At 44.2% G+C, this 18,568-nt stretch overlaps 2 protein-coding genes across 2 annotated transcripts in view; one reads left to right on the top strand and one right to left on the bottom strand.

Annotated features, from left to right (window-relative positions):
• The window catches only part of LOC120913120, a 71,435-nt gene extending 53,550 nt beyond the window's left edge, over window positions 1-17,885 (bottom strand). The window contains exon 1 of the mRNA XM_040322839.1: window positions 17,753-17,885. The gene's annotated coding sequence lies outside the window, so the exon portion shown is untranslated. The remainder of the gene's footprint in view (window positions 1-17,752) is intronic.
• The window catches only part of LOC120913121, a 68,990-nt gene continuing 63,441 nt past the window's right edge, over window positions 13,020-18,568 (top strand). Inside the window, exon 1 of the mRNA XM_040322840.1 lies at window positions 13,020-13,257. Coding sequence (XP_040178774.1) covers window positions 13,197-13,257 — 61 coding nt within the window. The 5' untranslated portion in view covers window positions 13,020-13,196. The remainder of the gene's footprint in view (window positions 13,258-18,568) is intronic.

Below are 18,568 nucleotides of genomic sequence, written 5' to 3'. Positions count from 1 at the left end.
TAATTTACATGGAGGGTGGGATCCGGGGGGCTTCCAGATTCCAATAAGCCCCTGCCCACAGACCCCCACAACCACGGCCAGGGTTGTGGGGAAGAGGCCCTTGTCCCTACAACATATGGACAAAGTCCTCGGGGTGGGGGGCAGAGCCCCCCTTCTTCAAAGCACTGCCCCTCGTGTTGAGGGCATGTGGCCTTTCTTGACCTGCCAGGCTGCATGCTCGGATAAGGACTTGCCATGGATTTTGGGAGACCCAACTTCATTTTCTTTTTTTTGGTGTGGGGTTTACCCTCAAAATCCATACCAGATTGAAGTGATATGGTCTTGGGGGGGGCCCCACACTATTTTTTGGCGTAAGGTTTCATCCATATCAAAGCCAATTGTTTTGGTCAAAGGACAAGTTGCAATCATCTCAAAGCCAGATCAAAATTGTATCCCGTTCATTGAAGTCGCATGGAAGGTGGACCTGAGGTCGCAGTGCAAAGTCGTGCAACTTCCGTCTCGGATCAGTGTGAACTAGAGCTTAAAATCAAACAAATTGTACAATTACAACTGCAAACTGGATGAAAGCCACGGAGGTTTGTCAGTCCTGGACACGGCCAGATGGAGGAGCCAACTAGGTACAGCTCCAAGAAGGAAACCACTAGGGCTGTTACCGAAGTTGGAAGGCAGAGAGTCACCAAGACTGGTAGCGCTACCCTGCTGGGGATCACCGCCTCTGAAGTGGAATGCCGTGAGCCGTAGAGGTTGCTGGAACACGTTTCGGGAAAACTCAATACTTTCTTCATCAGCCTGAACTAAATGCTAACCTCCAGGCTGAAGGAAGTATTGAGTCTTCTGAAACACGTTCTAGTATCCTTTGAGGCTCCCGGCATTCCACTTCAGAGGTTCCACTCCACTTCTTTTGGCTTAGTGCTTACTATACATTTTTTTAATGATTCATCTATGTAACGCAGTGCCGTATCGCAAAAATGGCCTGGTCATGAAGGCGGTAAATCTTCTGGAGGGTTAAAGCAGTATTCAACCCAAAAGCAAACATTTATTATTTTGCAGCTTACTAATTCTTAGATGGGATGGCTGCATTCGTTTACTTTTTTAGGCTTTCTTTCTTCTATCTTCATCTGGTGATCCAGCTAGCAAGTCTGTTGTGTTTCAAAAGCACAAGCTCGCCAGCAGAATGTATCAGTTTACAGCGATGAGACAAACCATTTAAACATTGAGTGCTTGTAATGATCAAAAAGGATATTTTGTCCTTAGCGTCACAAAGGGTTGTAAAATAACTTAGCCCATGCACAAAATAAGAGATAAACGCACAGGATAATATCTCATATAGAATATTTCTTTGGGGGGAGGGATTTGAAGCGAGGCAGAAGACACTACTGCGACACACTATGTGTTTTCTTTGGAGGCTTTTTTTTCAACCACTTCGAGCCCGCGCTATAGACGAAAGACGTCTACAGTGCGGCGCTCAATTGCCGGGAGGGCATCCCTGGACGTCCTCCTGTTTACTTGCGGCACCGCGGGCGGGCATCGGGAAAAATCTGTATTGGTCATGTCCCTGGACACAGCCAATCACAGATCATGCTAAATGGTCAATCACAGCAGCCATTTAGGACTCGATCGGCATGTCCAATGAGAGATGATCTCAAATCTAAACATATAAGATCATCTCTCATTGCCGGCTCTCCCTCCTCACACAGAGACCGCGTGTAAGGAGGGAGTGCGACCTGTGCTGCAGATCTGTGAGTGAACACAATATAAAATACCTATCAGTGCCATCTCTCCCCAGTGCCACCTATCAGTGCCATCTCTCCCCAGTGTCACCTGTCAGTGCCTTCTGTCCCCAGTGCCACCTGTCCCCAGTGCCACCTGTCCCCGGTGCCACCTGTCCCCGGTGCCACCTGTCAGTGTCATCTGTCCCCAGTGCAGCCTATCAGTGCCATCTGTCCCCAGTGCCATCTGTCCCCAGTGCCATCTGTCCCCGGTGCAGCCTGTCAGTGCCATCTGTCCCCAGTGCCACCTGTCCCCAGTGCCACGTTCAGTGTTATCTGTCCCCACGTGTCATCAGTGCCACGTATCAGTGCCATCTGTCATCAGTGCAGCCTATCAGTGCCATCTGTCCCCAGTGCCACCTGTCCCCAGTGCCACCTGTCAGTGCCATCTGTCCCCAGTGCAGCCTATCAGTGCCACCTGTCCCCAGTGCCACCTGTCCCCAGTGCCATCGTTCAGTGTTATCTGTCCCCACGTGTCATCAGTGCCACGTATCAGTGCCATCTGTCATCAGTGCCACATATTAGTGCCACCTGTCCCCAGTGCCACCTGTCCCCAGTGCCACCTGTCCCCAGTGCCATCTGTCCCCAGTGCCGCCTATCAGTGCCATCTGTCCCCAGTGCCACCTGTCAGTGCCATCTGTCCCCATGTGTCATCAGTGCCACCTATCAGTGCCATCTGTCCCCAGTGCCACCTATCAGTGTCATCTGTCACCAGGGCCATCTGTCCCCGGTGCAGCCTATCAGTGCCATCTGTTCCCAGTGCCACCTATCAGTGTTATCTGTCCCCACGTGTCATCAGTGCCACGTATCAGTGCCATCTGTCATCAGTGCCACATATTAGTGCCATCTGTCCCCAGTGCAGCCTATCAGTGTCATCTGTCCCCAGTGTCATCTGTCCCCAGTGCCACCTGTCAGTGCCATCTGTCCCCAGTGCAGCCTATCAGTGCCATCTGTCCCCAGTGCCACCGTTCAGTGTTATCTGTCCCCACGTGTCATCAGTGCCACGTATCAGTGCCATCTGTCATCAGTGCCACATATTAGTGCCATCTGTCCCCAGTGCCACCTGTCCCCAGTGCCACGTGTCAGTACCACCTGTCCCCAGTGCCACCTGTCAGTGCCATCTGTCCCCAGTGCCGCCTATCAGTGCCATCTGTCCCCAGTTCCGCCTATCAGTGCCATCTGTCCCCAGTGCCACCTGTCAGTGCCATCTGTCCCCAGTGCAGCCTATCAGTGCCATCTGTCCCCACGTGTCATCAGTGCCACGTATCAGTGCCATCTGTCATCAGTGCCACCTGTCTGAGATAGGTAGCCAATACATCAGGTGTGATCAATTTGTTATGATTGGCACCATAGCTTGTAGACTCTCTAACTTTCACACAGACCAAATAATATCCAATAATTTGGGTTATTTTTACCAAAGATATGTAGCAGTATAAATTGTGGCCAAAATGTATGAATTTTTTTTTATAATGTTATCACAGAAATAAAGAAAACATTTTTTTTTCAGAGCTTCTGGTCTTTTTTCATTTCTAGCACAAACAATTTAAAACCCAGAGGTGATCAAATACCACCAAAAGAAAGCTCTATTTGTATGAAAAAAAAGGCAAAAAAAATCATTTGCGTAAAGTATTACATGACTGAGTAATTGTGTATAGAAGGGAAGGGGAAAGGGGAAAATTTGCGCTTGGTAAAATAGATAAAATGAAATAAATATATGTTGATTATCCCTGAGGGTAATATCAATAATCCCTGAAGGTGTCCTGCAGCTAAACACTAAAACCTTGATACCAAGTCAAAAGGAACATGTATACAAACAGTGTAGCGCTGGAAATAAATCAAAGTGAATAAATCAATAGTCATACATTATGACAATCAAAAGCAATAATGTGAGGATCATAAGATATATGCTGAGGGCATATATTAAATATAATGGTGAATATTCAGTGAAAAAAATAAACACCAATAAGTCCAATGAATCCGCAGATAAAAGTCCAAAGAAAAGGATTCAGAGGAAAACTGAGCATCCAGTGTAGGGTAAATGATTCCAAACAAAACGTGAAGTCAGCCCATCACCTAGTAGTAAAATGAAAGGCTTACCGAAAAGCCTGTGACCACCCTTCTCAGGGGGGGTCAAACAAGCTTATAAGAGGTTATGCTGTAGGTCAGCTGAAAGGATCCTCCGTCTCCCACGCCTTCATGGCTCCAAACCACAGCTCACAGGTGTTTTCAGGAGTGCCACAGGTGTATGTGTGTGGTAATGAGATACACACTCAAAGTGGGGATGAATATGCCGCAATGGAAAATAAACAAAAAAAAGAATTCCATAGTGCAGGCGTTTTTAAAAAAAAGAAAAATCTGTGTTGGTCATGTCCCTTGGACACAGCAAATCACAGAGCGTGCTAAATGGCCAATCACAGCGGCCATTTAGCACTCGATCGGCATGTCCAATGAGAGATGATCTCAAATCTAAACATACAAGATCATCTCTCATTGCCGGTTCTCCCTCCTCACACAGAGACCGCTTGTAAGGAGGGAGTGCGACCTGTGCGGCAGATCTGTGAGTGAACACAATATAAAATACCTATCAGTGCCACCTGTCCCCAGTGCCATCTGTCCCCAGTGCCACCTGTCCGTGTCATCTGTCCCCAGTGCAGCCTATTAGTGCCATCTGTCCCCAGTGCCATCGTTCAGTGTTTTCTGTCCCCACGTGTCATCAGTGCCACGTATCAGTGCCATCTGTCATCAGTGCCACATCAGTGTCATCAGTGCCACATATTGGTGCCATCTGTCCCCAGTGCCACCTGTCTGTGTCATCTGTCCCCAGTGCAGCCTGCCACCTGTCCCCAGTGCCACATGTCCGTCTGTCCGTGTCATCTGTCCCCAGTGCCACCTGTCGGTGCCATCTGTCTCCAGTGCAGCCTATCAGTGCCATCTGTCCCCAGTGCCATCGTTCAGTGTTTTCTGTCCCCACGTGTCATCAGTGCCACGTATCAGTGCCATCTGTCATCAGTGCCACATCAGTGTCATCAGTGCCACATATTAGTGCCATCTGTCCCCAGTGCCACCTTTCCCCAGTGCCATGTGTCAGTGCCACCTGTCCCCAGTGCCACATATTAGTGCCATCTGTCCCCAGTGCCACCTATCAGTGCCATCTGTCCCCAGTACCACCTGTCCCCAGTGCCGCCTGTCAGTGCCATCTGTCCCCAGTGCCGCCTGTCAGTGCCATCTGTCCCCAGTGCCGCCTGTCAGTGCCATCTGTCCCCACGTTTCATCAGTGCCATGTATCAGTGCCATCTGTCATCAGTGCCACATCAGTGTCATCAATGCCACATATTAGTGCCATTTGTCTTTTTTTGTTTCTTTTCCATTGCGGCATATTTATCCCCACTATTACCACACACATACACCTGTGGCACTCCTGAAAACACCTGTGAGCTGTGGTTTGGAGCCATTGAAGGCGTGGGAGACGGAGGATCCTTTCAGCTGACCTGCAGGATAACCTCATCTTATAAGCTTGTTTGACCCCCCCCCCCCCCCCTGAGAAGGGTGGTCACAGGCTTTTCGGTAAGCCTTTCATTTTACTACTAGGTGATGGGCTGACTTCACGTTTTGTTTGGAATCATTTATCCTACACTGGATGCACAGTTTTCCTCTGAATCCTTTTCTTTGGACTTTTATCTGCTGATTCATTGGATTTATTGTTGTTTGTTTTTTTCACTGAACATTCACCATTATATTTAATATATGCCCTCAGCATATATCTTATGATCCTCACATTATTGCTTTTGATTGTCATAATGTATGACTATTGATTTATTCACTTTGATTTATTTCCAGCGCTACACTGTTTGGGGCAGATCCACAAAGAAGTTACGCTGGCGTATCTATTGATACGCCGCGTAACTTCTAATTTGCCCCGGCGTATCTTTGTTTTGTATCCACAAAACAAGATACGCCTGAAGCTGTGCTAGATCTTACGTCTTAGATCGTACGTCTTAGTACGCCGTCGCATCTAAGGTGCATATTTACGCTGGCCGCTAGGTGGCGTTTCCGTCGATTTCTGCGTCAAGTATGCAAATTAGCTAGATACGGCGATCCACGAACGTACGTCCGGCCGGCGCATTATTTTACATTGTTTCCGTAAGGCTTTTTTCGGCGTATAGTTACCCCTGCTATATGAGGCGTATCCTATGTTAAGTATGGCCATCGTTCCCGCTTCGAATTTTGAATTTTGTACGTCGTTCGCGAATAGGGCTTTGCGTAGTATGACGTTCACGGGTTGCGGGTTAATTTCGAGCATGCGGACTGGGATACCCCCACAGACGGCGCATGCGCCGTTCAAAAAAAACGTCATTTACGTCGGGTCAAGACGTATTTACATAAAACACGCCCCCATCACATCCATTTGAATTGCGCGCCCTTACACCGCCAAAGTTACACTACGCCGCCGAAACTTACGGCGCAAATTCTTTGAGGATAGGGAAAATACGCTGTAAGTTACGGTGGCGTAGTGTATCAGAGATACGCTACGCCGGCCGCAACAATGCGCCAGGCTACGTGGATCTGGCCCTTTGTATATATGACTGAGTAATTGTCATTCAAAGTGTGAGAGCACCGAAAGCTGAAAATTGGTCTGGGCAGGAGGGGCGTTTATGTTCCCAGTAGGCAAGTGGTTAAAGCGGGGGTTCACCCGAAAAAAAAATTTTAACCGTAGATTGAGGCTAATTACGGGAAGCACAATCGGGTGTTTTTTTTTTAAATCAATGCAGTACTTACCGTTTTAGAGATAGATGTTCTCCGCCACTTCCGGGTATGGTCTTCGGGACTGGGCGTTCCTATTTGATTGACAGGCTTCCGACGGTCACATCCATCGCGTCACGCGTTGCCGAAAGAAGCCGAACGTCGGTGCGGCTCTATACGGCGCCTGCGCACCGACGTTCGGCTACTTTCAGGAAAATCGTGATGCGATGTATGCGACGGTCGGAAGCCTGTCAATCAAATAGGAACGCCCAGTCCCGCAGACCATACCCGGAAGCGGCGGGAGAACATCTATCTCTAAAACGGTAAGTACTTCATTGATTTAAAAAATAAACACCCGATTGTGCTTCCTGTAATTGGCCTCAATCTACTGTAAAAAATTAGTTTTTCGGGTGAACCTCCACTTTAATGGGTGACGATGACAACACCCCCCCCCCCCCCCAGGGATCTTTGATTTCCTACATATTGTCCACATAGATCTCAACCTCTGAAATGTTACCTACACCTGATCTAGACCGAGTTGGAGGAACTTGTGTTGTTGAAACAGAAAAAGGACCTTCAGCAAACTATTTCCACGAGGTTGGAAGAAACGTTATTTTGTGAACATAAAGATAATTGTTTAGGATACACGGGGGGTTTAGTAAACGACGAGCCATACAGGTATAGGTTTGCATCTACTTTAAGTTGGAAAGGTATTCATATCCTAAAGGTATTTACCAAACATGAGGAAACCAGAATAACAGCTTAACCACTTGACCTCTTGGAAGGTTCACCCGTCTTCATGACCATTTTTTCTATTCGGCACTGCGTTACTTTAACTGACAATTGCGCGGTCGTGCAACACTGCACCCAAATTAAATGAATATAATTTCTTACACATAAATAGAGCTTTCTGTTATTTGATCATCTCTGTTTTTTTTTTTTTCTATAAACAAAAAAAAATATTGAAAATTCTGAAAAAATAAAACAATATATTTTACTTTCTACTTTAACCACTTAACCACTTAAGGACCGGACCAATATGCTGCCTAAAGACCCAAGGTGTTTTTACAGTTCGGGACTGCGTCGCTTTAACAGACAATTGCGCGGTCGTGCGACGTGGCTCCCAAACAAAATTGGCGTCCTTTTTTCCCCACAAATAGAGCTTTCTTTTGGTGGTATTTGATCACTGCGTTTTTTATTTTTTGCGCTATAAACAAAAATAGAGCGACAATTTTGAAAAAAATGCAATATTTTTTACTTTTTGCTATAATAAATATCCCCCAAAAATATATATAAACATTTTTTTTTCCTCAGTTTAGGCCGATACGTATTCTTCTACCTATTTTTTGTAAAAAAAAATCGCAATAAGCGTTTATCGATTGGTTTGCGCAAAATTTATAGCGTTTACAAAATAGAGGATAGTTTTATTGCATTTTTATAAAAAATTTTTTTTTTTACTACTAATGGCGGCGATCAGCGATTTTTTTCGTGACTGCGACATTATGGCGGACACTTCGGACAATTTTGACACATTTTTGGGACCATTGTCATTTTCACAGCAAAAAATGCATTTAAATTGCATTCTTTATTGTGAAAATGACAGTTGGAGTTTGGGAGTTAACCACAGGTGGCGCTGTAGGATTTAGTGTTCACCTAGTGTGTGTTTACAACTGTAGGGGGGTGTGGCTGTAGGAATGACGTCATCGATCGAGTCTCCCTATAAAGGGGATCACTCGATCGATGCAGCGCCATAGTGAAGCACGGGGAAGCCGTGTTTACATACGGCTCTCCCCGTTCTTCAGCTCCGGGGAGCGATCGCGACGAAGCGGCTATAAACAAATAGCCAAGCCCTCGTCCCGGATCGCTCCCCGAGGGAACCCGACCGCCGCGTGTAGCGGGGGGGTCCCGATCGGACCCCCGACCCACGTCTAGGCAGGCACATACAGGTACGTTGATGTGCCTGTCCGTGCCATTCTGCCGACGTATATCTACATGCGGCGGTCGGGAAGTGGTTAAAGCGGTTGTAAACCGCATGAACAATTTTTTTTTATTTTTTTTTCAAACCTGCAAGGCAAAAGGCATAATCAGCTAGTATGCAATACTTACCTCGGAACGTGGTGAAGAACACTTACCTGGTCCACGCCGAGCGAGATGTCATCTTGCTCCGGCGTGTCTTCCAGGTATCGCCGCTCCAGCGCTGTGATTGGCTGGAGCGGCGATGACGTCACTCGTGTGCGTGGGAGATTTAAAATCGGCAAGGGTCGGCGGCTGCACAAAGCAAGGTCCACCAAAGACATGGATAAGTGAGTTTGGGGTGGAGGAACTTGGCCGGCCTGCACAGAGTCACGACCTCAACCCGATAGGACACCTTTGGGATAAATTAGCGGAGACTTTCTTTGCAGGGATGAGAATTAGAGAGATCGTTCCCTCTGCACAGAACCCTGTGATGATTGTCAACACAGGGCTCTGAGTTGTGATTGGACACAGCCGATCAGCCATTCATGGCCGGGATCCACTGACACTCCCACTGTGTACAATAACAGCGGGTGTGGGGTCCCCCCCCCCTAAACTCAGAAGCAGGCAGCGACGTACCAGTACATCACTTTGCCTGCATGGGCATCTCTGGCGTGTTATCCTTAAATAGTCAACAAAATGGACGCAAGGAAAATCTACCAATCAGAAAACAGATCTCAGTTCCATAATTGCCATAGTTTGCAGTTTACATGCCAAGATTTTTGACTAGTATAAGTGTTGAGTAAAACATAGTTTAAGGAATCTATGGTCGTGCGAGGCTAAATTGATATTTGACCTGAAGGTGAAGGAGATTTATGAGTACAAGTTTAGCACTTTTGCCTCGGAGCTCTAGGGTAACCGGTAAATGTCATCCTGGGTGGTGGTTGCATGTTCTCCATGTGCTTCCATACGTTTTCTTTCAAAGACATTGTAATAGCTCCTGTCTAAGGCTCGATTCACATCTATGTTGCTTTTGAGCGTTTCTGCCGTGCTTTTTTTCGACATGCGTTTTTACTGCGATTTTTGCCGCGATTTGCGTTTTTTTACACTGTATATAGCTGGTTGCTAAGCAGGGGCCGGGAAGCAACTGATAAGTCATCAGTTGTCAGCAGGCTTCCCACTGAATGGAAAAAATCGAGAAAAAAAAACACACCAAGATTAAAAATAAACGGCGTGGGGGTCCCCCCAAAATCCATACCAAACCCTTATCCGAGCATGCAGCCCAGCAGGTCAGGAAAGGCAGGGGTCGAGCAAGCGCCGCCCCCCCCTGAACCATACCAGGTCGCATGCCTATAACATGGGGGATGGGTGCTCTGCGCATCCCCACCCCAAAGCACCTTGCCCCCATGTTGATGGGAACAAGGGCCTCTTCCTGACAACCCCCAGATGACGGCCCCCCCTATGTGAATGAGTAGGGGTACATACCCCTACCCATTAACTAAGGAAAAAGTAGTATAGTGTTTAAAAATATGGATTTTGGGGGAACCCCACAATATTTTTTTTTAATTTTGGTGTGGGGGGTCCCCTCCGAATCCATACTAAACCCAGGGCCTTGTATGGACCTGGGGGGACCCCACACTGTTTTTTTTTTCTTGATTTTTTTTTACATTCAGCTGCAAGCCTGCTGACAACTGATGACTCATCAGTTGTTAAGGACACGACGGCCTGCTTCCCGGACCCCTCCTTAGCAACCAGCTATATACAGTGCAAAAGAAATAAACGCAAAATCGCGGTGGAGCTGGGAGCAGTTCTACATTAGGAGAGGATACACCCCTGCAGTTCTGTAATGGACTTTTCTTACTGGTTCTTTGGAAAATGGTTATATTGTTATATTCTTTCTATTCTATTGTTTTTTCTTTTCTAATATATGCTTTTCTATTCTAGTCTATTCTATTATTTTATTTTATTTTCCATTCTATTCTAATCTATTATTGTATTTTCTAATCTATTTGAATTCAAATGTATTCTATTAAAATTTTGGGAAATGGTTATATTCTTTCTATCCTTTTTCATTCTATTGTTTTTTTAATTCTATTATGTTCTTTTATTTTCTATTCTACTCTTTTCTATTCTATTAAAATTTTAATTTGAAATTTGGAAGAAGGTTATATTCTTTCTATTTTGTTCTATTCTATTGTATTCTTTTGTTTTCTATTGTATTCTATATATTTTATTTCTATTCTATTGTATTCAAATTCATTCTATTTGAAATTTGATTTTAGAAGATGGTTATATTCTTTCTATTTTATTCTATTGTTTTATTCACTTTTATTCTATTTAAATATATTCTATTAATTTATTTTCTACAAAATGTTATTCTGTTTTTTGTTTTCTATTACATTTTTTCTGTTTTACACTTATTTTATTCTATGCTATTATTTTATTTTATTTTCTATTCAATTATTTTCTATTCCATTCCTTTATTTTATATTCTATTTTATTCTCTTTCGAAATTTGAATTTAATTAGAAAACTATTCTAATTCTAAATCTATTTAAATTTAAAAACTATAGTGGAACGCGGTTAACAACCGTTTTGAATAACAAACAACTTTTACAAGTGTTGTCTTGCATTTGGCCAGAGCTGCGGGGGCACCGGTGACACTCGGAGTGGTTCAGAGCCGTTCCGAGCCTTTCAGAAATACTCGGAAATACTCAGTTTCCCAGTGTTTCCGAACATTTCCAAAGGTTTCCAAGATCAGCCGAGTTGTCCCAGAGTATTTCCTGAGGCTCTCCGGCGCCCCCCACCTCTGGCCATATGCGGTATTGCATGCCATAGAAGTCAATGTGGAATGAATTATTTTTGTTTCCATTTACTTCTATGGGGAAACTCGCTTTGGTATGGATTGCAAGCATTCTACTGGAACGGATTATGATCGTAATCCAAGGTTCCACTGTATTCGAATATAAATTCGAAAACTATTCGAATTTCAATTTCATCCGAAATTTTGTTTCGTTATTTCGGATTAAAAAAGTTACTACTTGTTATTAAAATGACTTAAAATTTGTTCGAATTTCAATTCAGATCTAAACAAACCGCACGTGTCTAAGGTTGTCCCCCTTTGTTGTTCTTTGATTGAAGTTGGGCATTCCATAATTCCCTTCACCCCATCCAAGTTGTTACCCCTAATAAAACATCAAAACAAAGCCAAGGGACTGACTTCTTGTGTTTGGATGCAAGCAGAGAATGCGTGTTGCCTGGCTGTGCAGGCTGTGTTACCAGCAGCCCTTGCAGGAGGTAGTGCTCCGAAGATAGTTTTTCCTGGCCAATAGTATTCGGCAGGGCCGCCATCAGGGGGGGTACAGGCAGTACACCTGTAAGGGGCCCGGAGGTCCCCACGGGGCCCCAGATGGCAACTCCCTTTTTTTTTTATGTAAGTTTTATAAAAAATATATATATTTTTGTAATATATTTTTATTTTATTTTTTATTAAAGGGCCAATTTTTTTATTATATATATATATATATATATATATATATATATATATAAAATGTATGTGTGTGTGTGTGTGTGTGTGTATATATATATATATATATATATATATATATATATATATATATATATATATATATATTTATATATATATTAAAGGTCCCCAGATGGCAACCCCCCTTTTTTTTAACAAAACTTTTTTATATTATTTTTTTGATTTGTATTTATTTATATATATATATATATATATATATATATATATATATATATATATATATATTTTTTTTTTAAAGGGCTCAGAGGTCCCCAGGGCCCCATGTGGCAAACTCCCCTTTTTTTTTTTTTTTTTTTTTTTATATACTGGTTATTTTTTTTTGTTTTATTATAGGGCCCAGAGGTCCCCAGGGCCCTGGATGGCAACCCCCCTTTTTTATAAATGTTTATTTTATTTTTTTATATATCTTTTTTTTATTTATTTTTATTAAAGGGCCCAGAGGTTTCTTTTTTTTTTTTATTAAAGGGCCCAGAGGTCCCGGATGGCAACCCCCCTTTTTTGTAATTTCTTTTTATAAAAATAAATAAATAATTTGTATAAATATATATTTATTTTTTATTAAAGGGCCCAGAGGTCCCCAGGGCCCTGGATGGCTACCCCCCTTTTTCTTATATATATATTTTTCTTTATTTCTTCTTTTTTTTGTAAAGGCCCCCCCCCCCCCCACTTCTCAATTCGCGGCAGCCCCCCCCCGCTTCTCAATTTCAGGCGGCAACAACCCCCCCCCGGTTCTCTGCTCCAGGGGGCCCATGCCTGAAGCTGTGTAAGGGGCCCCATAATTCCTGATGGCTGCCCTGGTAATTAGTCTTGAATAGGGACCATGTTAATGATGACTTTCTCAGCAGTCATCAACCGAGACAACAGTTTCCATAATTTATCCAACACCTAAAAGTCTCGGCTTGAGTTATCCTTCAACTGTTTCATGACTTTCAAAATATTTAAGAGGGAGGGAGGCAGACACCGGGACCTGCCCTTAGTAGACAGCTTTCTACAATATATAACAAACCATCACATTTACAAACTGCTACAACGAGTTTTCCTTGTTCTTAGATTAATGACACCAATAGGAACAGGATAGATTAAAGTTGTGGTTGCTACACAAGGAGCTTGGAGCTGCAACTTACACTTAGCATTTGGGCAGAAGACAAAATATTACTCTCGTAGTGGAAGTCCTACAATAACTCCAATATGGCGTATGAAGAAGGAGAGATGATTGAGTTCTTGACCATTTCGATGACGAGGATTACAGGTAGGAACATTATTGTTATTAGACTGAGTTTTTGACCATTTCGATGATGAGGACTACAGGCAAATACATCTGAGCACTGTAAAATGTAACCAGCCGTGGTTTTAGGCAAGATGCAGGTTCCTGAAACATAGCACCGCCTTTTCATAGAGCTTCAATAATTATTTTTTAATGATTAATGACATGTCATCATTACCGAAAGTAATGGATCAGAACATGTAGTCCAAAGGGGATTTAGAACTAATGGGCTGCTTCCTTCAATTAGGGCAACATACTAAATATGCACTTGAGGTTGCCTGACCATCACAGCACTTGAGGTTGCCTGACCATCACAGCACTGGAGGTTGCCTGACCATCACAGCACTTGAGGTTGCCTGACCATCACACCACTTGAGGTTGCCTGACCATCTCACCACTTGAGGTTGCCTGACCATCACACCACTTGAGGTTGCCTGACCATCACACCACTTGAGGTTGCCTGACCATCACACCAGTTGAGGTTGCCTGACCATCACACCACTTGAGGTTGCCTGACCATCACACCAGTTGAGGTTGCCTGACCATCACACCAGTTGAGGTTGCCTGACCATCACACCAGTTGAGGTTGCCTGACCATCTCACCACTTGAGGTTGCCTGACCATCTCACCACTTGAGGTTGCCTGACCATCTCACCACTTGAGGTTGCCTGACCATCACACCACTTGAGGTTGCCTGACCATCACACCACTTGAGGTTGCCTGACCATCACACCACTTGAGGTTGCCTGGCCATCACACCACTTGAGGTTGCCTGGCCATCACACCACTTGAGGTTGCCTGACAACCACACCACTTGAGGTTGCCTGACAACCACACCACTTGAGGTTGCCTGACAACCACACCACTTGAGGTTGCCTGACAACCACACCACTTGAGGTTGCCTGACAACCACACCACTTGAGGTTGCCTGACCATCACATAACTTGAGGTTGCTGGACATACCATTCCAAAACCAGATGCATAAAATCGAGCATAACGCCATGCAATCTACATCGACATACAATCGCATGCTAAGTCATTTTAGAAAGTTGTGTGCATCCAGATGTGGGGCAACAGTTTTGGAAAGGAATCCTTTATGCGATTCTAGCATGAATGTGCCCCTGTAGACAAAGCCAGCTCCATCAAGACATGGCTTGACCAGTTTGGTGTTGAGGAACTTGAGCAAACTTTACAAAGCCAACAATTTGCAACACCTATGCCAGGGTTTCTCAACCAGGGTTCCATGGAACCCTAAGGTTCCTCCAGAGGTTGCTAGGGGTTCATTGAGTATCAAGCAATTTCCGCTTCTCATATAACTTTCCACTGATACTATTGATCTGTAGAGCTATCCGTAAAGGGCTACCTCTTCACAATGACTTCCCACTGACCATCACACTAATCTATCACGAGTTTGAAGATATTGAAATTCTTAGCAGGAGCTCCCTGAAATGGGAAAAGTTACTCTAAACCCTCATATACACGATCGCACTTCCATTGGACTTTTCTGTGGATTTTGGTCTGAATGGGTGTTGGCCATGAACTTGTTCTGCATACACACGGCAGGACTTTTTCAGCCAACTTTCACCAAATCACATGTTTTTTCAGCTCTTTACCACCACTTTTTGGGCAACTTCAGCTATTTTTGGCTAATCTTTAGCATTGGTTCTGAGCATGCATGTATGTACTTTGGACTTTAGTCTGATGGACTTATGTACACACGATTAGATTATCCTCCATCAGACATCTGTTGCCGAAAAGTTTGAGAGCATTCACAGCGAACATTTGTCCGATGGAAAAATTGAAAACAATTGTCGGATGGAGCGTACACACGGTCGGAATAAAACACGTCCATTGGACAATTGTTGTCAAAAAGTCTGAGGCCCTGTACACACGACCGAGTTTCTCAGCAGAATTCAGCCAGAAACTCGATCGGAGCTGTATTCTGCCGAGAAACCCGGCCGTGTGTACACTTTCGGCCGAGGAAACTGACGAGGATCTTGTCGGGCCAAATAGAGAACATGTTCTCTATTTCCTCGTTAGTCAACGGGGAAACTTGGCTCACCGAGATCCTCGGCGGCTTCACAAGGAACTCGACGAGCAAAACGATGTGTTTTGCTCGTCGAGTTTCTCGGCCGTGTGTACGGGGCCTGATTGTGTGTATGGGCTTTTAGGGTTCTTCTGTTTTGAAAAGGTTGAGAAAGACTTCTCTATGGGATGAATTGGATTGCCAATTGTGAGCCTGGTCTTCAACTCCAATGCCAGTACTTGACCTCATAAATGTCCTTTTGGCTAAGGGAGCACAAATTCTAACAAACACCCTCCAAACTCTTGCGGAAAGCCTTCCTGGAAGAGTGGAGGCTATTAGAGCTGCAAAGAAGTGGGGCAACTCCATGCTAATACCCATGGTTTGAGAATGGGATGTCCAACAAGTTCATATAGGTGTGATGGTCAAGTGTCCACCAACCTTAGTCTAAAAATGCTAATACAGGTCCTACATTTTAGAGAGATGAGCTAATATTAGGGAGATGCAGCTCAGCAGATTTAGGATTTCAAATCTATCAAACACGTGAAGAGTGCTAAATCCTATTGGTTGCAAGAGACAACACCTCCTTTTTTCTTTGGTCTATTCTTTCATATCTCTAACCATGTAATTCATTTCTAAATTAAAGTGTGTAGCATTCAACAACGTGCATAATAATTATATTTTTTTAAATGTATTTTTATCAAGTATTATCTTGCTGGTCTTTAGTAGAATAACCTGCCCACGTTGTTGGAAATCTTAAAGGGAAATTTAACAAACAAAATTAGACTAGTTGTCAAAAAAAACTTTACAGATTTAGGCTATCGTTCTCTCAAATGCATGGAGAACCTGATTGGCCTCCACTATTTTTTGGTCCATTTTTGCAAAATTAAATTCGAAAGCTTAACCACTTCCATACCGGGTCTATTCTGTTTATTCAAGTTAGCCCAACTTTTTTGTATAATGTGAAAGATGATGTTACGCCGGGTAAATAGATACCTAACATGTCATGCTTTAAAATTGCGCACACTCGTGGAATGGCGCAAAACTTCAGTACTTAAAAATCTCCATAGGCGACACTTATTTTTTTTTTTTTTTTTACAGGTTACCAGTTTAGAGTTACAGAGGAGGTCTAGTGCTAGAATTGTTGCACACGCTCTAACACACGCAGCGATACCTCACATGTGTGGTTTGAACGACGTTTACATATGTGGACGGGACTTACCAATAAGACCCCACATCTCTCCTGCAGGCTGGAAAGCATGAGATCGAGGAAAAAAAATCACCGATCTCATGTTGACAGCCGCAATCGTGGCTTTGTTTACATGCGGGGCCCCGGCGTGACGTCATAACGTCGCGCCTGGGCCTCTGACGGTCATAGAGATGACTGACCGGAAATCTCTATCGTCGTCATCCGGCGCCGGACGATTCTTTCTATGGGCCCCCGATGGCACGGGAGAGCCCGGAAAATCCCCGGAAGGTGGCGGGAGGGGGGGGGGGGGCGTCCCCTCCCGTCGCCTTTAAGAACGATCAAACGGCGGGACTGCCGCTATGATCATTCTTACCGTGCACAAAATCGCCGGCTGAAAAGAAGGATCTCTGAATGATCCCTGTAGCTGCACCTAGGGGCGGACTGACAACTCATGGGGCCCCCGTGCAATAGGAGATTATGGGGCCCCCGTGCAATAGGAGATTATGGGGCCCCTGGGCAATAGGAGATTATGGGGCCCCCAGGCAATAGATTATGGGGCCACACAGTATACACACATACAGTATACATACACAGTATACATACACACATACTGTCCCTGGTTTTACTGAGGCTGCCAACCCTGATGGGGCTCCCTAGTGGCATGGGGCCCTCGGGCAGTGCCTGAGTGCCCGAATAGTCAGTCCGCCCCTGGCTGCACCCATAATTCAGATATCCCCGCACAAAGTCAAGGACGTCACATGACGGCATGCGAAGGGGAAGTGGTTAAAGCGGAGGTTCACACAAAAAGTGAACCTCCGCTTTTTGGATCCCTCCCCCCTTCGGTGTCACATTTGGCACCTTTCAGGGGGGAAGGGGGTGCAGATACCTGTCTGAGACAGGTATTTGCACCCACTTCCGGGTTCTGACTCCCGCGGGGAATCCAATCTTGTTACGTCACCCCCCCGCTGTCTTCTGGGAAACACTGTTCCCAGGAGATAGCGGGAACCAGTGACGGCGCAACGTAATCCTCGCGCATGCGCACTAGGGAATCGGGCAGTGAAGCCGCAAGGCTTCACCTTCCGATTCCCTCACCGAGGATGGCGGCGGAAGCAGCCGAGGACCGAGCGATTGCTCAGCCTCGGCTGTTGATATCGCGGGCACGCTGGACAGGTAAGTGTCCATTTTTTTAAAGTATACAAGTATGTACCCTTTAAGAAGAATAAAATCCAACTAGAGGCTATGGCTGGGAAGAGATGAGTAACACTAACCTTGATAGAAGCAAAGATCCCAAGAGTAGGAATTATTCCATTTTTTTCATTGCAGAAATCCCTCCATGCATTTCCTCAGGACAGGGCAAAAGTATTGAAATTTTTAGAGCTATAGCCAAACTAGGAGTCAGCATCAAAAGTTGAGGATAATAACGTGATGATGTAAGTTTACGAAAAAAAATTCAGTCCATGCGAAGTAAAGGTAATGGAAAAAAACGAAAAAAAAAAAAAAAAACAGTCAGATGTTCTTCTCCTTGTCTATTTAGTCTCGAAAAATCAGGTTTGACATGTGAGCCGGTTGAAGATGTAGGTAGAGAATGCAAAGAGGCAGCAGGTGAAAGTGTATGTAGGTCAGGTAAGGGCGTGCATACGTCACTCCTCAGAACGGAGCGAAAAGCCAAGATGAAGAAGGTGTTTTTGTTTTTTTTGGGGGTTTTTTTTTGGCTTTATGCTGTAGATTAAATTTTCGTAAAGGGGAAAAAAAAAAAAAACTTTTTTTTTTTTTTTTTTTATTTAATTAAGAACTTTTGCTGCAGTTAAGCAGATTTAATTATTTGCTAAAAAAAAAAAGTTGTACGTCAATTTCCAGCAATTTAAAAATTAACCATATTGAATTGGAAAACCGGCTTAAAAGACAACATTTAAAAAAAAAAAAAAAAAACATGCAAGGTAATTTTTTGTAAAATATAAATATTTCTCTCCATTAAACTTCCAGAGACTCCTGTACAGTAAGGGGCAGATCCACAAAAGAATTTAAATTAATTTTAAATTTCCCGCGTCGTATCTTTGTTTTGTATCTACAAAACAAGATACGAC

Source organism: Rana temporaria, chromosome 9 (assembly GCF_905171775.1).
Source record: "Rana temporaria chromosome 9, aRanTem1.1, whole genome shotgun sequence".
Taxonomy (NCBI): Eukaryota; Metazoa; Chordata; class Amphibia; order Anura; family Ranidae; genus Rana; species Rana temporaria.
Note: the sequence above shows the minus strand (reverse complement) of the source record. Positions and strands in the feature narration are given on the sequence as shown.